Source organism: Nipponia nippon, unplaced genomic scaffold (genome assembly GCF_047370975.1).
Source record: "Nipponia nippon isolate SJK-2023a ecotype South Korea unplaced genomic scaffold, ASM4737097v1 scaffold_11, whole genome shotgun sequence".
NCBI lineage: Eukaryota > Metazoa > Chordata > Aves > Pelecaniformes > Threskiornithidae > Nipponia > Nipponia nippon.
The window spans coordinates 7,841,798-7,866,566 of NW_028262302.1; the positions used below are offsets into that span (position 1 = coordinate 7,841,798).

Consider the following 24,769-nt stretch of genomic DNA (forward strand, 5'->3'; position numbering starts at 1 on the left):
CAACAGCTCCTCCCAATTTTGTGTCATTGGCAAACTTAGATAGTAGTCCTTCCAGTCCTGCATCCAAGTCATTTATGAAGACATTAAAGAGCACTGGCTGGGACCAATGACTGCATTGTCTTTCAGATGTTTTTCAATAGAATAATCTCCATAATTTTGCCAGGCACAGAGGTGAGACTGACAGGCCTGTAGTTACCGGGGTCATCTCTGTGGCCCTTCTTGAAGATTGGGACAACGTTTTCCAGCATCCAGTCAACTGGGACCTCTCCAGATTCCCAAGACCATTGAAAAATCATTGAGAGAGGTCTCGCTGTGACATCAGCCAGCTCTTTAAGTACCCTCGGATGAATCCCATCAGGCCCCATTGACTTACATGGATCCAGCTGGAGCAGCAAATCCCACACAAGTTTGGGGTTGGTTGGGAGTTTATAATTCTCACAGTCATGGTTCTCTAGCCCAGGGCTCGGGGGGTCCCAGAGCCCATCATCGGTGTTGAAGACCGAGGCAAAGAAAGCATTAAACATCTCTGTTTTGTCGATGTCCCTGTTTGTGAGGTGACCGTGCTCATCAAGTAATGAGCCAATGTTATTTCTGGCCTGCCTTTTGCTATTAACATACTTTAAAAAGCCCTTTTTATTGTCCTTCACAGTACTGGCCAGCTTTAGCTCTAACTGAGCTTTGGCCATGTGAATTTCTTCCCTACAGTGGTGAACAGCCTCTCTAGTCCTCCCATGTCGCCTGACCTTGCTTCCACTGGCCATATGTTTTCTTTTTTCACCTTAGTTCTAGAAGATCCCTACTCAGCCAAGCTGGCCTTCTACCTTGCTGCTTGACTCCTGACATTTTGGAATTGCCTGCTCCTGTGCTCTTAGGAGGTGATACTTAAAAAGTGACTAGTTGTTGGCCATGTTTTTGTTTCTGTTTTTGCTATTAGCCTGCAGCATGTACTGGTAGCTGATTTGGGGATTTGAACAGGTATAGATCTGAGACTTGCAAAATTGGTTTTGCAGTGGAGTGGTGATGGTAACTGCTTAATGTGCTAGATGTGCCTGTTAGTGATTAGTCAGAAAAGAAAATCACTCCTTTAAAGTGATAGGTGACTCCATTCATGCAAGGAAAAGGTCTGTGTTGGTCAGTTTGAAGATCCTGGTTTTGCTTCTACTCTGGTGATTTCTGTGAGGCTTTGAATATGTCAAGGGTTTAAGTCTGAATGTGGAGTTTTGTACAGGTCTTGGATCTTTGCAAATCCCAGCTGTTGCAGAAAATTTAGTTATGTGAATGTGTTGGAAAATAAATAATGGGTTTACATTAACAAGTGAAATGGAAGATTTAATTGCTTACATGTGCTAACCTGCTCTAAGATTCTGATTTTTGTAAATCTGTCTAGTATTAACTGAGTTAAAAATTAAATCTTGCATATCATGTATAAATCAAGAGTTTGCAAACATATTCTAAATGCTGTTTTAAGTAAATGTTATTTTATGCAGTTGCGTTGTCACACTTGAGCAGCTAGATCATCAATTCAAGTTAATACCACTTACTATATACAGGGTTTCACATCCCAGCAAAACCAGGGTTTGATCTGTTGCTCCATGTAACATAAACCAAGGATTCCTGTTGACTTTGAGTTGGGCCTTAAGTTTAGCTGTTCTAGGTTAGCCGGCTTGCTATGCAGAGGCTCCTTGGCACAGTTAATAAATATCACAGTGCAATTTGTGGAACCTTCAGAAATGTACAGCACAAGGGTCACGAGCTAACAAATAACAAGTGGTTCACCACTATCTAGTCTTCCAGATGTCACCAGACTGTGCCTGAAAGCATATGGAAATACTGTAAGACCTGCAGCCTACTCAGGGCTTTTTCTCTTCATACATTGTGGAAAGAACCTGTATCCCTTTTTCCCCCTGCTCCATGCTCTCTGGTAATTCTCATGTGCTTTATGGTCGGAGACATCACATATGTCAGAGCATCCTAACAGGCAGGACAGCATGGAAAAGCTGTGCCTGGTAAAAAGCCTTTCATGTGGCCTGACACAGGCTACTGTATTGTAGCTTGGAGGAATACGCAGTCAAGCTCTTTGGTGATTGGAGCCTAACCTGTGCACTAAAGCCTTTCATGAGACTGGTAAACCAGTCATCCATATGGCTACTGGTAAACTGTTTAGGAATTAGTGGTTTGGAGAATACAGTTTTAGAGAGTATGTTGGCCTTGGGCGTTGTGCTTATGAGACATGGGGTGAACAGGTGTGAGTTTGGATTAGCCAGTGAACCCCAGAGAGATTTTAGTGTGTGGTGATCTGCAAATTTGAATGTCTATCCAGAGCAGCCACAGGAGGAAGAAAAAAACCCTGTAACAACATCTGAAATGGAAATAGGTGACATTCTCCCAAGAACAGGAAGGATACAAAGATGGATCAGGTCCAGAATCCCATCTGTGACAAGGGTCAGCAGCAGATGACTGGAAGAAACAGGCAGATGATGTAGTTGCATGCAAGGGTGGGTTGATAGCACATTATATTAAAACCAGTGGTAAAAGTAAGAGTAATATCTCTCTGAATTTTCCCTGCTCTGTTTTGATGAATCTGCAGTGGTTGCCTTAAATTACCGTTTAGGTTTCTAATCTACTCTTTGCTGCCTTCTTTGTACTGAGTAGACCAGTGAGATTTTGTCTAAGTGGCTGAGAAAGTGTAAACGAGCGCTATTAATATGTCTTGTACTGAGTGAACAATCAACCCCCTGTGCCCCCCTTCCCAAAGACGTCAAACGTGTATTCAGTGTCTCGCACATCTACGGCTATGGGAAAAGACTCAGTCATAATGATTGCGTTTGACTCCTGCCCTCAGATGCCAGCTATTTGCTGGGAATTACCTGCAGGTACATAGAGCGTGTGTCCGACTTGATTGTAACATGTTCCCTTCCGATGGATCAGGAGTGACTAGGCAGAGGAATTACCATCGTGGAGAGGGTTGTTAAGCGCTCAGCTCTGACTTCCAGAACGGCAATCAATATCAGCCCTCACACTTGAGACAAGCATATGCACTCCTTGGTGGTAGTTAAATGTATTCAGAAGAGAATCACAGAACTAAGTAATTTGGAAAGGACCTCTGGGGGCCGTGTAGTCCAACCACTAGCTCAGAACAGGTCCAGTTAGAGCAGGCAGCTCAGGACTGTGCATAATCAAGTTTTTTTGTATTCTGAAGGACAGAGATTTCAGTCTCTCTAGGCCCTTCCTAGTCTTTGACCATCCTCAAGATGAAATGTTTTTTTTTTTTTTATAGAATGATAATTTCTTGTATTCCAGCTGTGTTTGTTGCCTCTCAGCCTTTTTCTGCAGACCTCTGGCGCCATCTTCTCTATGCTGTCCCATTAACTCGTTGCAGAGAGCAGTAAGATTTCCCTTGAGTTGTCTCTCCTTGAGGCAGAACAAACCCAGCTCTCTCAGCCTTTCCATACACATCACCCACTCTGCACCTTGAGTGTTGTGGTAGCTGTTTGCTGGACTCAATTCAGTATGTTGAAGCCATTTTTCTACAGGGGAGCTCAATACTAGACAGAGTACTCCTGATGTGATCTCACAAGTGTCCGTTAGGGGAAGAATTGTTCCCCTCGGCCTGCTGGCTGCATTCTTGGTAACAGAGCCCAGGATGCAGCTGGCCTTTGCTGAAAGGGCAGGCACTGCTGACTTGTACTCAGTTTGTCCACTGGGGCCCTCATGTCTTCTTCTGTAAAGCTAATTTTGAGCTGGCTTCCAACTCGTACTTTTGCATGGAGTAATTTGTCTTACTGTTTGCTCGCAGGGGTGTATAGACACATGGTTCGCTTAAAACAGGTTATTGTGTACAAACACACATTATTGCTGCCTTCAGAGTGCCCAGAGTTTTTAATGAGTTCATTCTGTGATACCCTCAGTCAAGACTGCAAAAGTCTCTGCTTAAAGCAGACCTATCACTTGAGGATGATATATGTTCATGTTGCAACACTGTGCTGTTTTGTCACCACTGTTTCACGCTGTGAGGGCACAGATTTTACTATGTAGTTATTTTTCAAGAACAGCTTTGACAACAAGTATTTTCCCTTCGGTCCTGTACAAATAAATTCTGGCTAATCTGTATTAGGATTACTAAATGAGACAAAATGAAGCAGAAAAATGCTATTAATGTCAATAGCACCAGCACTTGCCTTATGCGGCAGATTGCAATCAATGATAGCTTGACTGCTTGTACCATCTAGTTTTTCGTGCTCAGACTCACTTTCACAGCTGGGAGTCAGAAAGGTGCTGCAGTATGGAGTGGGGGGGATCTGTATAGACTCCACTGTAAGCATGATTTTCCCCCAGATAGCACTGGTAGGAATGGGCTACAGACAGCCCTCCTGCGAGCTTTACTATCACTGTCCTGTATTTCTTCCACTGGGCAAAACCAGGGTACGCAGCTGGCTTGAGTCACGTGAGCGCGCTACGGCAGCAGAGCTGGCTCCGAGTGACTGTGGAAGCCCAGGTACTGGGAAGCGGACTTCCAGCTCACACGAAGGATTTTTATGGTATTCAAATGCTGCCTTCAGTTGCTAAGAAATTAGTTCAGTTGTTTTCCTTACTGTCCATAAGAGATTTTTTTTTTTCTTAATGAGGAACTATTTCATGTCACGTGCTGTGAATATTTCCCCCGTGTTTCTTTTTGCTGTATGAAAAAGGTATGCTTGTCTAGTACAGGTTTTCTGGATAAGGTGATTAAACAGGCAAAGTTCTGACACGTGTTTACCAGCAACATCGTTACTTATGACTGTGGACAAAATGTTTTATGTGGCCTTCCCTCATGCTTTCAGAGAAGGAAACTGTATGATACTTCATGTGGCTCTCTTGTCTGCTTGGTCTCTCGTTCAGTTGAAAGAAAGGGGCAGCTCTGTCCGGATTATATTCTGATGCCTGTCTTAGATTGCCTGGCAGATGGATTAAGATAAATTCAGATGACATTAGCAATGAATCTAAATACTTATCTTTGGGGAATGTTGGTTTTCTTTTGGAAAAATGCATACGTGACGGTCATGTTGTGAATAGTAGAGCTTTCCGTCATTCTCCCAAAAAGGATGTGAAGTGTCTTATAGCAGTGTCTTTAAATGTACTTTTCCTAGACTCCACTGCATACTTTTGAACGGTCCCTATGGTGACAGTGCTGCAGTGAAACTGAAAACACAGCGCTGAAATTCTTCGGTACCGAGGACCCTGCTGTTAATTCTCTTGATAGCCATATTACAAGAGGAGCTGTACAGTCATTAGCATGCCATGATATATAGTTGTATAGAATGTTAACAGTGCTGTGGGATTGCTTAGAAATTTCATGACAACCTTAAATCTCCTCTTGGCTGACTGCTGAATAGTTCTTTTGTTTCCCTTTTTTTCCAGCGCGAGATGAGAACACAGCCACTTTCCGTGGTTCCGAATACCTTTGCTATGACCTGTCGCAAAACCCCATCCAGAGCAGCAGCGATGAGATCACTCTCTCCTTCAAGACATGGCAACGCAATGGGCTCATTCTGCACACCGGCAAGTCAGCTGATTATGTCAACCTGGCCCTGAAAGATGGTGCGGTCTCGTTGGTCATTAACCTGGGGTCTGGGGCCTTCGAGGCCATTGTGGAGCCAGTCAATGGCAAGTTCAATGACAACGCGTGGCATGACGTTAAGGTGACACGCAACCTGCGGCAGGTAATGGTGAAGGGGAGAAAATGCTGGGGAAAATTTTGTTCTGTTGTATTGGGACGGGCAGATGGGAGAAAGTAATGGAGAAATGAGGATGCTCAGTGGAATTGCTAGAGTTTCTCCACCTTTTCTGGATCTTGGTGTCTAAAGGACAGTGGAAAAACAGTAGTTGATGAGAATTTATCCCTGTTGCAATATCTTCATTTCCACTTTATTAATTTTCTGTTTTTTTCCAGTTTGATTTAATAATAAAAACTTGTGACATAACTTTATTTTCATCTCTCTTTTCCTTTTCTCTTTTTCTATTCTCCCTTTTTTATTTTATTATTTCCTTAATTATGATTCAATCTTATCAGTAATATTCTTGTTGCATTTAATTACTGTGGGAACAGAGTCTTTTTCTAACAGCTCTACACCTCTCTCTTTTTTCTTTCAGTTTTGTTAATTGGTTTAACCATTGCCATGATGTCATAATTCTAATTCTGGAAGTCTTTTGTTTTTCCTTTCCTTTTTCTTTTCTTTTGTGTGTGCATGTGAGTGTGCAGGTATGCAGGCTGGTGGGTACGTGTGTAATTATTTTAACTTTATAGCTTTGGAAGTAATTGGCTGGAGTCTTTCTGAGTCTTCTTGATTCTCTGTTCTTCTTTTCTTCTTTTTGATTTTTCCCCTTTCTTTCTATAATGAGATTCTACTTTATTTCTTGTGTCTCTGCCTATGAGACTCTTCTGTTGGCTGTGAGGACTGGAAAAGTGGAAGGATCAAAAAAGCCAGGCAAACCCAGATCAATCCAGCACCCTACAATTCCACTTTGGAAAAGTTTTTCTGATTTTACCACTGTAATTTTGCACATCTGCATGCTGCTTTTCTAAGCAGACAACTCTATCAGGTGACGTATTTAGTAGAAGGCTAGTCTTAAAATCCTGAAGCCTTCCTCATGAAATATAACTTCAGACATAAATAGATAAGATAAAATTAAATAGCCTTGCTCTGAAAGCTGGTGAATATATGAAGTCACTAAGGCCCATCTGCTGCATGATAAATGAGGTTTACGCTGTGAATAGGAGCTATTTGGTGTCTTGCTGATTGGTAGAGGCAGCAGAATTAGCTTGTAAACTAAGATTTTAAAGTAAATTTGTGAAAAAATGTGATCTGTTTATTTGCTCATTAATGTGAATATTAACACAACCCTTAATAGTTTTATTTAAGCTTATACAATGTCATTTGCTGAGAAAACAGCTTTTGTGGTAATATTTTACAGTAACTAAGATAAAATGTATCTTTGAGTATAGGATAATCAATGCTAGGGATCAGAAACAGTCTCTACTAGTAGATGTCAGTGCATAATTTATCTGCTATGGGGATTTCACATCTTTCTTTTAAATATTTGGGTTTGGGGCTGAAGATATTTTTTTTTTCCCCCATGTGAATCCCTGTATTTCTACATGCTCAGGGTGTCTGGGTCTTTGATGACAAATCTGTCATCAAACTTTCATGAGACTGCAGGGTTCTTACATATGGCAACATGAGTCTGTTTTCAACAGTTAATATGCAAATGCAAATTTAATTTCTTATGCAGTGGATGGGTCTTAATGATCCTATTTTGTTCAAGCGTTCCCATCAGGCCAGTAGAGGGAGATGCACCAACCGGTTGAGGTTTGTCAGTCTGGAAGGGTCAGAATATATGGCTTTATGTGATGTGTTTTTTCTTTTTAGATGGTCTCACAATGGCTGGTCTCTGAATATCTCGGTATAGCTTACTGGTTCGTTTAGTTAATCATACTTTTTATTTTCGTTGGAAGTCGGTTTTCAATGGGAAAATGTGCCTGAAGCAAAATGCATCCTTGCTTCATGCCAGGGTTGGTTTTGATCTTGAAGAAGCAGAAAGTGAGGAAGGATCACAGATGAAACTGTGGACAAGAAGCTCTAACTTTCTTTTCCTAATCTTTCAGCTAGTGATGTTTTAATTTATTTTCTGGGTCCACAGTTAAATGGAAATATGTCTATGCCTCTTTGTCTTGATTAGACCATGACAGTGCTTTGGCGATTATTAGAAAGCAGGTGAGTCCCTTACCAGTTAAGCAGCACTGCAAATTTTTAATCTTCCTGATCTATTCACTATGGATGTTTTCATGTGATCCTGAATTCTTAAAGGGTCCAACCTGACTGGGCAAGAGAGGATGTTTTAGTAAGGTGGTGCTCTTTCTAAAGAAAGGCCAGTCTTAAAATCAAATTAAAAATAAGTAGCAGAGGTGGTCTGGGGTCCAATTCTATAGATAGGCATGACAGAATACAGTTCAACCAATAATATCGATAAGGCTGGAACTTTTTTGGGTCATCTTTTCCCTGGACACTTCCATTTTAACTTGTGATCAAGTTCAGTCTCAAAATTAAGACATTGACCCAGAACCTAAAACTACCTAGAAATTAGAATTGATGAGGCCTTGAGGAGAAGCAATCCTGCTAGTCCTGAAAGTTGTAATCCAAAAATTATTGGTAAGTTTAACTACAGTTTTCAATAAGGAGAAACCTTGAATGCTGCAGCCTTCCTGTTGGGTCCCGTGTATTCTTACTTTTAATTGATATTACTAAGGATGAAGAGGTCTTAAACCCCTTCAATCTTCAGGATAAAGAGTTTGGAAAAGATCGAAAACTTGAATGACTGATAATTAATTAATACCTGCTATGGACATTTTTCAGGACACAACTAAGAATGGTCACTCTATATCTTGACCTTATAAATGCTTCATTTAACCAAAAAAAAAAACCAAAAACCAAAACAAAAAAACAAACCACCATTCTAAATAAAGCACAGGATGAAGGAGTTTTGTTTTTCTCCATTCTGACAGCAGCTTCCATCAGCTTATGCCTCCTGGTTTTGTCTGTGTGTACAGAAGAGAACACTTCTCTATCTGTAAAATACTTAACCATTTTTCAGACAGGCTATGAGCCTGTGAAGTTCTTTGGTATCTTCACATAGAAGATGTAATAAAGGACAAAGATTACTTATCATTTATGAAATTATACATTTTGTCCTTTATTGCATCCAATATAATTTTGTATATCCTAAATAATTTTGTATGTAAGAAATTATCTACTCTGCATCTTTCCTGACATAAATTCACCTGTAAAGTTGCAGCATAATGTAGGTCACTTGGAAGTCTTGTTTCCAGCTGTGCTCATGTTTCCTCAAAAAACCCACCCCAAAACCTAACAAAAAATCCCAACAACAAAAAAAATGCGCCTGAATATTGAAGCTTTGTAAGGAAATCAGTAGCCTCTTTGTAATTGGTTGAAAACACTGCACTGGAGATAAATATACTTCTCTTTAAAATGAACTTAAAAAAAAATTTAGAAATTCCAAGAATACAATCCAAAGCTAAAACAATTCCAGGTAAATGGGCTATCAGCAGCTTCAGGATGCCATCTAGTCTTTTCCTCTGCTCTTTTTGGGGCTGGGAGAAGGTGGAGGAGGATTTGCATAATTTTTTGGTTGCTCCTAGAATTAGAGCAGAACTTTAAGTAGCTGGACTTTTGCCCAGTACTTTTTGGAACTGTTAAATGTTTTGTAGCTAAGCTAGGCAAGTACTAAGTGCTGCCGTTTTTTAGATCAAATGAGTATCACAGCAGTTAATCTCCTTTAGAGACAAACCAAGTGAACCTACAGATTCCCTTGCGTAGTGATTGTTAATGTCAAAGCAAATCTCCTTGTTTATTTATCTTATTATTCCAGTTAAAACTAAGCCTTCTTTCTGCCTTGTGAGAAACCTTTACTAGAAATAGGATCATGACTGTATTTTACCAGGGCTTTCAGAGCATGTTTGGGGCAGTGTGGTCTGGTGGGAGGAGGAGCGGAGGAGACTGAAGGTCAGACTTCCCGTGTCTGTCTTCAGGTCTGCTGCTGACACTCCATCTCATTTTTAGCATGCTCTTCCCCCCATCCCATACTCCAACTCCCTTGTTTGTAAAAATGGATTTACTAATACAACATATCACTGACAGTGAGTTCCTTGACAAAGAATTCAGGAGTTTGTGCTTGCTATACCCAAGTACAGATTATTATTATTTCATTCCCATAGACAAATAAAATAGACTTGGGACATTATGTTCAATGCCATGAAGTTTTCACAAACTTATTTCCTTAGTCAATGCACAATTCTCTGAAATTTGCAGATAGTTTTTACATGAGGCAGCATAGATCTTGCTTATGTAATTTAGGGTAGTTCTTGCCAACTTGAGTCACACTGGAACAAGGACTTGGAGCCTCCACGGGCTGCACTTCCCTATTAACACTGAAACTAGTCACCATGCAAAATCTGCTGTAAAGATCTAGAGTTCCTCAGCTGCTTAAAAGCAAACAAGAAACAATGTGTAGGTTTGAACAGTTGGCATCTGCATGCCTTGGGAGGGATTAACAAAGCATCTGCAAAGTTCTGCTAAACCCAACTAAGAGAGCTGACTGGTGAATTCTCCTAGGTCCTCTGTAATATAGATGCAGTATAACAGCAGAGACATTAAATCTTGTCAATCTTCTGTCTTGAACCTTGGCACAAGCGACACAATTCGTCCTACACAATTCCTCGACACATTTCTTCCTACAGTAAGAGAAGTTCATCTCCTATACTCTCGGATGACAGAAATGAGCTACAGGCAAACAGCCAAGCACAGGCATTTTTGTGTGCTTCTCCCAAAAGTCACAAACTCACCTCCTGTAAAGAAACCTGCAGACTGGGAAACTTGGAAGGAAGACTCAGAGTCTTGGACTCATCTTCATCTGTATCCTCCAGCCAAAGGAAATATTGGTCAGCTTGTGATACTCTGCAACACTTGAGGGTAGTGAGGCTTGGCAGAGGAGCAGGAATGTAGGTGGGTGGTGGTGGGTAGAAGAAGGGAGTCATGGTTGGGTTTGTGCTGAAGGGGTGAACTGCGTACTGTCCGTGTACAACTCTGAGGGTAAGGTTCTTGTTTAAGGGAAGCACCTTGATGGGCATTTGAAGAGTAAGTATTGCACTGTTTTAACTTTGCTTCAGGCCTGGATAATTTATATGAGGGTTGAAGTTAATGACAAATACCAGGGTGGGAAGACTAGACAACAGCCGCCTTCTTTACGGTCTAGATGGCATGGTTCCCCATAGAGTCCTGGTCATATTGTCCTCTTTCTCACTTTGTGTGTCTCAGGTGCCCCACACCTTTTTTTGAAAGACTAACACTAGACCATTCATGCAATGTGTCATTTTTACTAACCAACTAATGTACTAACACCCTAACGACTCATCTTTGCTTTTAGTTATTTTAATTAACAATCGTTCTGTTCACGATTTTTTAATTTCCTTTCTTCCCCCTTTTCCGCAAAGCACTCAGGCATTGGACACGCTATGGTAAACAAACTACATTGTCTGGTAGATATCATTCTTATTGTCTCTTTTTTTGGGTTTGCCGTGTGTTACCTTCCTTTTCCTCCCCCTACCCCCTCTTTTTCCTCCCTCCTTTATACTTACTTCTTCCTTTAATTTTATTTCAATTTCATTGAAAACACTTTTATTCTTTTTTTTTTTTCCTTTCTTTTCTTCTTTTTTAATGGAAAAATGAGCAACAAAAGCAACTAACACAACTCTTCTGGAAACAGGGTTTGGACATTTCTTTCATTGGTTTCTTCACCTCCCTTATTAGTTCTTCTTTTCCATGCCAGTGATAAACTGTTGGGTTTTTTGTCCCTTGCTTTTGAGTTTAGCTTTCTCTCTTTTGCTTGTTTTTCATTTTGCTTTTTTTCCTCTTTTTGTTTTTTGTTTTTTACTCTGAAGGTTTCTAGATCAGAACCATTGCAGGGCCTCTAGTCCATGGTGGTGAAGGCTCTCTTTTTCTCTCATCCTTTTGTTGTGGCAACGGCTATTACAGGCAAACTGGCCGGAGTTGTCCTCTTTCTCCTGATTTTCCCCCACTTCCCTCCCTCCTCTTTCTCTCCTCCTCCCCCCTCTTGCTCTCTCTCTCTCTCACTTTCTCTCTCTGACCTCTACCTGCCGTGGCCGACAGGAGCTCAGCCGGTTGTTTGTTTCAGTACACACTCTGCATGGCATGTCCACGTCTGGTGACTCACCCGTCTCCTCTTGGCCTCAATCTAGTTTCCTCCATCTTCCTTTTAAGCCACTAACAACATCTAAGCAAAACACATCAAATTCACTTGCTCCTCTCCCTCCCTCTCCTTCTACCCCCCTTCGCCCTCCATGTGTTTGGTGTTAGAGGTTTTGGGGACATTCCTGTTTGGTTTTGAGGGTTTTTTTTATTATTATTATTATGGGGTTTGTTTGGTATTTTTATTTTTGATTGCATGCAAGTGTGAAATAGTTTTTCCCCCCTCTCTCTCTTTCTTCCTCCCTCCCTCTCTCTCTTCTCTCTTTTTTTCCTGTCATCTTTCTGGGCTCCAGATATATTGGCATGACATGTCAAAGTGCAGCGTGTGCACGCTTTGTGTTTTCTTTCTTTTCATCTCTGCTTCTCTCAGACTTGTTGGTGTGTGGTTGATTTATTTTGATTTATTTTATTTTGATTTATTTCCTATTTCTATTTTGGTTATGAGTTAATTTGGAATATAGATTTTTTTTTTTTTTTTTTTTGTGGTGGGTGGTGGGTGTGTGTCTCTCTAGGTACATGGCATGCACATCCATAATGTATTGAAAGTGAGATCCCTCCTCCCCCACCCTGGAATGCATGATCGTCAGTGTGCTGTGAGCAAAAGAAACATAAAAAATAAAAAATACCAACCTCGACTTCATTAGTGTTTTGTTTTTTTTTTTTTTACTAACAACCATAACTAACTGTAATCATTAAAAAAAATACTAATTAATCATAAAATCAGCTAATATGAGAAATCTCTTTCAAGGACAGTTCCATTTTCTGGCCTGAATAGATGGAAAGCATCTCAATGGGTAGACTGCCGGGTCAGCATGACAGTGCTGATACACCAGAAAGGGGAGAAGCAGATGCTGGAGTATTTCCATTGTGGGTGAAGCAGACCAGAAAATGGAGCTTGGCTGAACTAAAAAAATACATACCAAATCTCAACAAAATCCTTAATGAAACTGACATAAAAATATAGGAGAGGTTACTTGTTCTGTTCAGGATTGTAAGGTCATTGCTGGGATTTTCTTTGTCCGTTGTGTCCCTCGAACAGGTGACAATCTCTGTGGATGGCATCCTTACCACCACGGGCTACACACAGGAGGACTACACCATGCTGGGCTCGGATGACTTCTTTTACGTAGGAGGGAGCCCCAGTACTGCTGATTTACCTGGCTCTCCAGTAAGCAACAACTTCATGGGCTGCCTCAAAGAGGTAACTATTTCAAATTAATTCTTGTTTCTGCGCTTTTGGTTTCTCAAAGTCATCGCTCTTTCCTGACTTTTGTTACACACGCGATGTCTTTCCCTAATGCTGAATTTTGCGCTGATACTGCAAGAGCTCTGTAAGGATAAACTTGTCATTCAGCTGGACAGAAGGCACCAGAATCAGACTTCTAGTGCTTGGATTACAGAAAAAATACCTATGGTTGTGGGAGAGGTGTCTTCTGTAAGCTATTAACCATTCAGAAAAGAGCATTAGAGCTTTCTAGGCACTGAGGCAATAACCATTAGAAAAAGATAAATGGCCTTTGATTACTAAGCAGCATTTTTGGGTGAAAGAATCATAATCAGAACTTTATTTAGGATATTTTTTTTTGAGGTTCTGGATTTCACCTGGGAATATAGTTAGTTGTCAATTTTCCAGGAAGATACAGAGTTAGAATAAACCAGAAAAATGGAAGTTGAAGGTAGCATAAAATGTACGTGTAAATTATGTGAGGAGAATGCAGCATGAGGATGTAATGGAGATGTGGCAATAATGTGTCATGTGGACTTGAAGTGTACTGTGTTGGTAAATCCATGCGGCAGAGTTGCTGCATTCATCAGGAATAGCTAGCTGGCTTCCGAAACCATGCTGTTTCATGGTGGCTGGCTGCCCTTGTCATGCAGTGAATCCACAACTTTGAGAAAATCTACATATAAGTAATAGAGATTGGACTGCCTGGCTAGCAGCAGGAACAAGACTAGTGTTCCTTTCTGGGAATGGGGGAAGTAAAAAAAACAAACAATCAAACAAAAAAAACCCAACAAAAAAAATCCCCAAACCCAACCAGATGAAGCATCAGCCCAAATCCGAAACTTCGTGCACTTGTTGTTCAGGTGTTGTGCCCTGCAGTCAGCTTTTGTCTTCTTTCCTGTATCTTCTAATAGAATTTGTGATGATCACTGTGATTAATGGTGATACAGGTATTGACACCTCCAAAATGAGTAATAGAAAGCTTACTGAAAAACAAGCTTATGTTTTCTGTCAGTCAGCTTCCTAGCTAGCCTGGAATAAGAGTTTTTTGCAAGAGTTTTCTCCCTAATGTTGTGATCCTGTACTAATACTGTTTTTCACAGGGTGTGGCTGGGTGGGTCTAATTTTATTTGCAGCCTGGAGGGTTGTCATAATATCCTCTTTGTATGAACATCTAATATCAGAGGGAAGGCGGAGCTGAGTTCTCATACAGGAGTCATGGTAACAGCAATGCTGAGCTAGATCTTGTTCTGTGGCTGTAACTGCCTGACGAGTTACCATCCTACTGATGCTCGACTCATGGTGTCAGGGGTGGTATGTTATGTGCCAGTCCTTTGATGCGAGTGATGGCTATCAGAGTCTGGAGCTGCTCTCCTGCCTGACCTCTGGATTAGTTAAGGGGATGCACATATGCTGGAAAAGATCATGTGAGCATCTGACATAGGAGATGAAACTGCCCTGCTGAATACAAACTGTCATATGGAGATCAAATCCTTCTGTTTTCATCTATAGAGCCTTGGGCCTGATTTTCCTAGGCACTGAGCATCCCAGTTTGATTGAAATAAAGAGCAGATACAGCTTCTTAGTGTCTCTTTAAATCAGGATCTTAATTTTATTTATGGATGCTATGAACATAGTACTTTGTCGAGGCCATTTTTATGTGTGCTTTAAGTCAAGCCAATGGAGCAGAGAAAGCGGTGACAAGAAAATCTTCAGCAGCTTTATTATTTATATAATCATTTGTATTCTATTAGCTTGCACAATGTGCGAAGAGCTGCTTACATAGCCATCCCAGGCTCATAATGCTCTGTGAGAAGAAAAAAACCAAGCAACCACTTAAGAATGAGAGGAAGAGGAAGAAAACAGATAATCAGAATGTGCTTTGTAATCTTCACTTGACTAGGCAGTGACAGGAGATGTGTATGAGCAGCTGTCTTGACTTAAAGACAGGCTGGTGCTGGCTGGGTTTGAGCTACAGTCTGCTTAATAGCAACCTGCTCTTAGTGGCCCAGTAATGCGTTCAGCTGTTGTGAAAATGTGCCCAAAATGTACCTTGCCTGGCTTCTGAGGACGAATCCGGTATACACTATTCACTAAACATAAGTGTAGGGCAGGGTTGTCAGGGGAGGCAGCTGGAAATGGGATGAATGGAGAAATGTAATATTTCAAAAGGAAAGCCATGTTACTAATTAGCACTTTGCATGTCCATTCTGTCATTCCTCCAGACCTCTTAGGCCGCAGAATGAGTTACCGCAGGTATCGCTAGGAAGGGTAAGGAAGCTGACCCTTGTGCTTTTCCTCAGTTCTGGTTTTGGCAAGTGGAGGTGATGGGGAACTGCGATTAATAGAGAAAGAGCGGCCCTAGATGACTGTCACAATCCTGACAAAATCCAGAAGTGCTGCCGTAATGCTGATACCTGCACAGAGCAGAGTCTGATCAGAATAGATAGCCTGTATAGGCTGAGAAGGGTTCTCATTGCATATGTAGTGAGTTATTCTCAGACATCAAAGCAGGCAGTGCTTTCATTAAATGGAGCTTTGGATGAGTTGAGCAGAAAATATTTTGCCTTGTGAAATTCCTCCCAGGGTCGGTCTCCTCTTCTTTCCTTTGCTAGGGTTGAAAACACTGATGGCAAAAGTAGCAGAATCAACTTGAGATCCACCTGGAATTAGGGGACGGTTCTTTTGAGTGTTTTCTTTATGTTTACTTCTGAAATGCCAGGGTATATCTGTGCAATGCAATGCAGCATGGTATGAAATAAACCTGAGCTGGCTTGAGAAAGCTAGAATACCTGTGAGGATCAGGCTGACCCCCTGGGGCAGCCAGCTTTGGTCCTTGAAGAGGCAGAACTGGTTTAGTGCAGTGCTTGTGTGCCTATAATGTTTCTTGTTCCAGAACTGGCTACAGGGAACTTTACTTGGCTCTCTGCATAGCATGGCAGTGTATTTCATAAATCAATCCCTATAGGTTATGTTTTAAAATTCACAATGAGAACAGTCAACCATTGGAATTATCTCCCCAGGGAAGTGGTTGACGCCACGCTGAACACTTGTAAGACTCAGCTGGACAGGGTGCTGGGCCATCTCATCTAGGCTGTGCTCTTGCCTAGAAAGGTTGGCCCAGATGATCCTTGAGGTCCCTTCCAACCTGGCATTCTAGGATTCTATGAACATTTTTTTCTCTGTGGCCAAGAAGGATGCTTAGTCTCTCATCAGCCAGTACTGGAGAAGCTTGAGCTTTTAAGAAAAATATTCTAAGCTAAGAAAGTCAAATAAAGGGGTAGGATAGACTGTAATAGCAAATATTGTTCCTTTCAGCTTATGCTTTCTGGTAGAGCAATGCTCTTTTTTCCTACCAAAGTCCTAGCTGTGTAATCACCTGTTCCCAGAGACACAGCACATCCTGAGTGCTGCTGTTTGTGAGCTGAGCACTGCTGTTTGTAATGGTGAGGAACATTCTGCCAAACCCTGTACTGATCTCTTGAAGGTGTTAAAGCAGAATGGTCTATTCCTACTCCTCTGCATTCGTTGAAGACTTCCTCTAGGGGTACCTCGCTTTCCTAGGAAGGCAAAGGGATTGATGCAGGCTTTGGGGTGAAACTTTCAGCCTTCCCCCTATAATGTCTTATTTCATCTGGACTGCATCATCCTCAGAGTACAGCAACCAAATTGCTCAGATGGGAGCTAAGAGGGCTCCTTGAGTGGAGCATTGCCTTCCCACTTCCTCTGAGATTACATGCAGGTGCTGAAGTGCAATGGGGCAGTGCCTAATGACCCTCTCTGCCCCTCTGCAGCTGGGAAGGACTTCTCCACTCAGCTGGGGTTGGTGGTAGGAGGGGCAGCTCTGAGCTAATGTTTCCTCCTTGCACCACAGAACAGATCCTCCTTCCTCTTCTTTTCCTTATGGCTACAGATTCTGATTGAAGAGATTCCACTAAGTTGCTAGCAGTAATATACCTAAATCATAAATCCAAGTGCTGAATGTGTAGTTTGGGTTGGATTTTTCTTCCATTTTCATCAGAATTAAGGATGTCCCAATGTCTGGTAGCACTGTTTGTTTTACATTTCTCTATAGCCATCCTGGCAGTGTTGCAGTATACCTGATACTGTAATGAGGGAGCAAGACTGGAAAATATAATTAACTTTTTCCATGAAAATTTTAAAAGGCAGAATATGCGAATAGGGCAGTATACACAGAGATCAGACACAGACATTGCATAAAATCTAAGGCTTTTTGGACTTTCACTCTTAAGATAAATTGTTCTAGATGAACTCTGGGGAGAAGCTGGTGTATTTCATGTTGTGGAGGAAACCAGATATACAGATGGGATGGGAGGAGGTGTAGAAGCACATCTGAGGCAAGTGAGCAGAAATGTTTTTTAATGGGTGTCAGGGAAGGAGTGACAGTGCTTTCAGAGTCAGTGAATGGATAAACGGGGAGAAGCACTGCCTGAAGGTGGAAAGGGAAAAGGATCTGTTAATAGTTTTTTAGAGACGCCTGTGTGGCCAGAATGATGTAGGACAAGAAAGGTAATGACAAACAGCTATGTTTTGCATGTACTGGAGAGTCTCAGGGACGAGGTTCTGGTAATCAGGGATCGAGATAGAGAGTGGCTGGGTGGGAGATTTAGTTGTGTAGGCAAAGAGGGAAAACTGGATTTCAATCTCCAATCACTAGGGAAGGGAGAGAATCGAAATATTTCCTAGGGTCTATTACGGAGCCAGCCATTCAGATTTGGTTTACTTGGAGCAATACTTAGATGGTACAGATGGAGGTGCTTTAGAAGAGCCTAAGGTGGCCCCTAGAGAATGGATGTGCATGAGAGAATTTATGAAATCTTCACATTTTTCTATCAATGCTTTATTAAAATCTCAATTCTGAAAAATGTTGATTGCTACTAACAGCTTGATGGAAGCAGTGAGGTTTGCATATGGGCGGAATATGGCAGAAATTATTGCAGGGGTCAGGCACCATCTGGCCATGATGGGAGAAAGCTGTGAAAGCTTAGATCATTTCTGTCTGCAATTTAACTGCTAGGAGCCAGATTTCCAAATGGCTCACGAGTGTGCCCAGTTGCTGTATGTACGTCTCGGATGCTATCTGTAAGCCAGGTCTTTTTCAGACCTATTTGCATGTGTAATGATGATGTGATTTCTGTTTGGGGATGCGTTTTTTCTGGTTGGAGTGTCACACTGGGGAGGAGGCTGAAGGTGCAGATAGAAGGCCTAAAACATGGAGGCAGAGAAAAACAGCCTGAGTGTGAAGAGGGCAGATGGAAGAAGTTGCGGTTGTAAGAGCCTCTCCTTAACAGGGAGACCAGACAGTCCAAAAGCATTTGGGTGCGCAAGATCCCCTTCCAGACCAGTGATTTAACAGAGCCCCAAGAATGCATAAGAGGAGATCACGGCTCGGGAAGCAACAGTGTGAGGAATTTCACTGATGCGCTGTGGAGGAGGAAGTTACCACATGAATGGCATTAATTGCCCACACGTGTTGGTTTGACACTGTTGCTCCAGCTGCTCTATTGTCTTTGGACCAGTCTGTTGCCTCTCTCTATTACTCAGTGAATTTAATATTTGAAAAAGAAAGGGAGGGGCTAGTGATACTGCATAGAAGCAGACAAAGCATGGCCAAAGCCTGAATATGATTCCTCTCCTCAAAATGTGTCTTGTTCTTAATCTTCATCTCCCATTACTATTCTCTGCCAGAGTATCCCAAATAGGCCTGATGATGATGACGCTGATTCCTAAACTTCCAGATCCAGAGGCCTGTAAAGTTTTTGGTTGCTCCTCATTGTTAAATTTCCAGTTGCATTACTGCTGCAGTGGTGGATCAGCCTACTGCTGCAGCTCTAGGCTGTGTGTATTGAGAGTAAAGAATGTCTGTGCATTTTCCTTGCGCATCTGCAGAGCACCCAGCACAAGACCTTCGTCATGTTTTTGAGTACCCTTGTAGAAGCATAACAACACAGTGGCTTGGGAGACACAACAGGGGAGACATTGGCCAACATTTTGAGTAGCTGCTGCTGAAATTCATGAAGGGAATAAGAAAAAACATATTTCTGAAAAGATTTAATTTGAAGGTGGGAATGGAGACACCTGGAAACTGAGAGCAATGTGATACAAGGCAAGATGCTGAGAGAATCCTGAACAGACCGATAGACGGGGAGGGAAAGATGATTGTGTTTTCTCATCAAGTAATGCTTATAAGCTTAGTTCCTGGGCTTGGTTTGCATTTGGTATTTCTATACTATCTCAGAGTCAGAAGAGGTATATGGTTGTTTATTTGGGCAACAGAACATTTTTCAGGCTGCTTGCTGGCTGCCAACACATATTGGATGCTTGGGCATGAATCCTGCAAGGCTTTGCGGTATGCAGTGAAGAACACCTTGTGCTTTCTGGTATGAGTGTGGGGCGTGACATGAAGCCAAGGTGAGCAAGAGACTCTCTGAACTGAGCATCTTAAAGCTGAAGCACCTTGCACATCTATCTCTGGGCTTTTTGACAGTACTGAAAAAAAGCAACATTTTAAGGAGGAATGTTTTTAAACAGATGTTTTTATCTTACTAGAGGAACTTCTGTTGCCCTGCCAGACCTCTGCTGTGCTGCCAGGAAGGAGTGGCATTGTGCCTCCCTTGTTTTACTTGCCTATATGTTTACATGTGCACACTATCCTATAACCATAAAAGAATGAATCACAACAGCCTCTTTTCTCAGGAACTGGTACTCAGTACTGCTAGAGTGAAATTTACCCTACACATACGTGTAGGAGAAAATCTATAATACCACTTATGTCAAACTAGTCATAAGTCAGTCTTCTGTTGTTCGTGGTCCCAACACTAACATTTAGCTGATGAATGTCAGCCTCTCTGGAGAAGGCACTTGATTTTGCTCGTGGCTTTTTTAGGGAATCATTTAGCAAGGATGGAAGAAAAGAGGAATGTTTGTTCTGTGAACCAAAGACAAGGCAGTCATTCCTACATGGAAAGTCTGAGCCAGGGAGCAAAGAAGAGAGAGGCTGCAGATTTCTATGCAGTGTCAATGAGTCATGGGAGATGAAAGGTCAGAGGTGAGCTTTTGTGGTGCAGATTGAGCATGCAGAGAGCAAAGCATCCTGTGGTACAGTAACACAATGTCAACATTTTACAATTAATTCATCTGAAGGAGTTTAGATGTAGAGGAACAAACTACCTAGCCATCCCTGTAGTCTCTGAGCTTGCTCCTATTTAATACTCTTTTGAGTGAATTCCCTTAACTTTCCCCACTTCCTAAACACCAAGAAAGTAGAAGATCCCAGACTGAGAACTCCCAGGAGAAAATGAGATCAGCATCTCCCAGTCAGTTTGACATGACAAATGAGTATCTGTGACTTTGGAGAGTATTTGCATAGTGTCTAATATTTGTTTTCTAAATTGCGATTCTTGTGAATGACAAGGATCTCACACAGAAAATCCAATGGTACAGAGTTTGATGCACTGCGACCCTATACTTACTAAATACATGTACTAAAAGTATAATTCATAATGATGAATAATATTAGCTCATAGGACCTTTCATCTAAAGAGTTCAGTAGGTGGCTTTTTCAAAGGAGCCTCAGAGATTTCGGCTTTTTTCAACCCGTCAGCTAAGATACAGTACCAAAGGGAATATGTGTCATTGTCATTCCTTCAAATGCTGTAACTGAGGCACAGATGTGATGCAACTTGGTTAACATCATACAGCCTGCCACCGGTAGAGCAATAGATAAAAGAGGGTCCCCTACCCATCGCTCTGTCTCTTTTTGTTGCTTTTTCTCCTGGCAGAGAGAGCCTATGTTTTCAGTACAGTGTAAGAGTCACAACTGAGTGATGTTCTTAATGCAGAATACTAGATGTTCCTGGAATTACTGCAGTTTTGTTTCTCTGGGGAATTTTCTTCTTTGCCACTAATATTTGCCCATTTCTTCTTGTTTTATCCTTGATTTCTTTATACGTTCCTGTCAAGCTGACCAGAGGATAAGTGTAAAAAACAAACTTTGGAAGACTGCACAGGGCATATATAGATTATGTCAAAAATGTATCTTAACTTGCCAGCAGAACTGTTGCTGATGGGTATGAAATGCCCCTCTGCTTTCTCTTAAGGGTCAGCTCAGGTGAGGAAATGAAGGAAAAATCCGGAACAGACCCTACTCCTAAGCAATCTAAGTAGCCAAGTTTGAGGCTGGGGACTGTTCAAATGAAGATCAGCCCTGAACACACAGTTGGTGTTGCAGCTCATTTTTGAACACGAGCAAGGTCTGATAGGTGTTTCTCTGCTTTGTGCTGTTTCTGTTGGATTTCAGTCCAAGATATTGGGAATTGCATAAGTGCTGTGTATCTTAGGAGATTTCTTCCATGTCTGGCCAGAATAGGAAATGATCTTCCAGTTACGGATCCAGTTAAAACTTAAACTTCTACTGGATTTGGGGAGACTCTTTAATGAAGTACATGTTGCTCTGTACATTCCAGAGGCTAATACTTCATATTCTCATGTTCTCACATTTTTAGTAAGGATTAATGGCCTGGCCCACAGGAACTAAAATCAGTAGTCTTGTCAGGTGTGTCAGTGTGCTGCCAGTGCTGCAGCTTTGCTTTAGCTAAGGAGTTATTCAAAGCTTCTTTTCCTTACATAGCTTAGCCCTTGCCTACCCTACAGAAGAAAGGTTTCTGCTAGCATTATTGCCTTGCCTCATGCATGACACAGAAAAGAACTTTGTCAGCTTGGCTTATTTGCATCTATAGCAAGCGTTTTGCTGGCATAATGATATTGGATAAGGGTTTGTTGCAAAATAATATGTCAACCTTAATTGTTGATCAATATCTTTCATCAAATGTCTCTGATCACATAGAAAACGGAAGAGTAATGTACTCATGACATCCATAGAAAGTTTACTTATGACGTGCCCATATATCCATGGAAAGTATTCCTGTTAAGCAGGAAAACAATTTGAAATTGCCTCATGAAATTAGTCTTTAGTGAAGGAATTTGAGTATGAAAATGAAGTGCTAGAATTATTTTTCAATTAGTAAAACACGGGAGATCCAAAGACAGGAGCTGAGGTTTCAGCTGACTTTGGTACAGGAGGTGGAGGAGATGTTATTTTATCATTGGTGTACTGAAACCATCACTAGGCTCCTAAAATTTTTTCTTTAATGGAATTCATATAGAAAAGCTCTAGAATCCTACAGCCATAATGAACGTAGAAGTACAAACTGTTTGTTTGGGTTTTTTTATAGCTCTGTCCACAAATTAAACAAATATAGCTTCTAGTTAAGATTGGATTTATTACAATACAGTATCTTGTTCTCTGGAACTCTTATCAGTAGGAAGACAGCAGCTTGCAGGTGTTCTAGGTCAGCCACAGTGCACGTATTTTGTTGGGGGATTAATTTAAAGGATAATTCACATATCAACAGTTCAGTGGCATTGAACTCCTGAAGTTACTGCGCTCTTAGAAAGTTTACAGAAGTAATTAATGGCCAAAGTCTGATTAATAAAGTATATATGTAGATTGAGCATACATCTTAAAGCAAGCGTTGATGAGCAAACATAGATACCGAAACTTTCTATGCAGAAGGCGTAAGGGGCATCTTTTTGCAGGGCTGTTTGAAATATGTACAGCCACCATGCTTATAAGCTAACGAGAATCCACAGGGCTAGAACGAAGTGTGGTCTAACCCAGTCTAAATCTCTCCAGCTGCCACTGGAACAGGTACCTAGAGAGGAAACCAGCAGCAGAGGCTGGTGTCACAACTGGGCAGCGTAGCCAGCAGGCTGGTGTGTTGCACCAGTAATAGAGCACTGCACCAGATCCCAACTGAGCCATCCACACGTGACCCTCCGTCTTGGTGTTACAGCCATCTGTGCTTGCTTTTCGGCAGGACCATCAGGAGCGGGCTTTTCTTTCCTGCATAATGAACCTGACTCCTGCCGAGCTTCTGTACCTGCAAGGGATGTGCCATGTGCTGTTGTTCAGAAAATGAGAGTGTTTACAGGTGTAGAACTATATTCATATAGGCAAGTTCAGAAAATGTAATGGGGATTGGAGCAATATAGCCTGTGCTTTGGGCATATAATAAAAGTAATTGGTAATCCAGGCCCTAAAGAATGAAAATATTAAAGCCACAATCCTTCCACAAATATGTGATGTAATCTATCTCCATTCAAGAATGAGCAAACTAAGACAGGATACAGAGTATTGATGGACAAACATAGTGGAGTCCGAAGTTATCAGCAGAGCAGACACTCACGGAGGTTACTGTGGCAAGGATTTCTGGCTGTCTTTTTCTTATTCTGTTAGCCAAATGTGGTCCCATCCTAATGGATATTATGATCTTCGGCTGTCCAAAGCCTGATATTCTCAGCTTATGATGAAAATAAAGAGGCTTCTTTTGCTTGGCTTGGCTTTGTAGTTCACTGAGCTTAGTAAACTCTTGGTTTGGATGAATACTGAGAAGAAATAGGAGATATACTTTTATTTGTTGCTCCTTATGTTGCATTAAAGAGATTGCTAAGGATCAATCTTATACTTATGGACCTGCCATATGCTATTATTAATAAACTTATAGGAATGAGAGAAGTTGCAAAACTGTGCTGTTTATGTACTTGTGTATAAAACAGGCACTTTCAGCCTAGGTGTGGGTGGGATGCTCATCACCAAGGAAGGTAAAGAGAGAAAGTACTTACTTTTTTGGCATGTAGGGTTTGAAAGCTTGGTAGTTGGAGAGTTAATAACATGGAGCATGCAGAGCTTAATGTATTTTCCAGTGCTACGATATGCCCTCTGACACTTGACGTAGCTGTAATAGTGATGACAGAAGCACCTTTCCTTCTGTATTTGAGTACCTGCTCCAAGCTCAAGAATTAAAAGGACTCTGCTCCGTATGTAACTGTGTCCCCAACACACTTTATTTTAATGAAATCAGTTATGCTTCTTCTGAAAATATCTGCTACCTTTATGAGCAGAAACAGGCACCACTGGGTTTGAGGCTAGAAATTCTTCTAACTTAACCCCGTTTCAGTCTGGCTTGGGACCGTTGGTGAGTCCTCAGCCTTCTTGGTAATTATTTTTTCTCCTGTTAGTCTTTTAATTTTATTGCAATCTTCAAATATGGAGGTGCCCAGCAGTGAATATTATACTCTAGCTGTGCTTTCAGGTAGGTTGTGGTCATTCAATCATGGTGTGCAAGGGCTGGATCTAGATTTTTAGAGCTTTAATTAGAGGGGGTTTTTTTGCTATAGTAGCTTATTTCCCACTTGACAAGTGTTATCTTTTTGGGAGCAGCAGTCACTATATAAATCTTGCCTGACCCTGAAGGCTAGACTATTGCTATGAAATGCACGTGTGTGTGCATATGTATTGTGAGCAATGAGGAAAGACTGAGCTGCTGCTACCCACCACAAAAAGCCAGGCTGCTGCAGCTGCCAACAAGGGAGGTAAGAAAGGATGATGAGGTTTGAATGTTGAGAGGGTGGGCTGGACGACTCGTCCCAGGTCCACCACTCCTCTGTAGCAGGGAGCCAGCTAGCTGTCAAGTGTGAGTAGGACAGGAGGAGGCAGGCAACAAATGAGCAGCATTTGTTACTTGAACTGCATGGAAAAGGCAGCAGGCTTGATAGGATACAACCAGATTTTGTATTGTCTCTGATTTTCTTTCTGTTCTAATTCTTTATCCTTGCTACTGTCTGGCTTTGGTCTACTCCTGTT

At 41.5% G+C, this 24,769-nt stretch overlaps 1 protein-coding gene across 10 annotated transcripts in view; it reads left to right on the forward strand.

The window, feature by feature from the left end:
* Positions 1 to 24,769, forward strand: part of NRXN3 (neurexin 3) — a 1,031,986-nt gene that overhangs the window by 267,110 nt on the left and 740,107 nt on the right. For all 10 annotated transcript variants that reach the window (XM_087747422.1, XM_087747424.1, XM_087747429.1 and 7 more), the window contains 2 exons: positions 5,398 to 5,699; positions 12,859 to 13,020. In XM_087747422.1, coding sequence (XP_087603548.1) covers positions 5,398 to 5,699; positions 12,859 to 13,020 — 464 coding nt within the window. The remainder of the gene's footprint in view (positions 1 to 5,397; positions 5,700 to 12,858; positions 13,021 to 24,769) is intronic.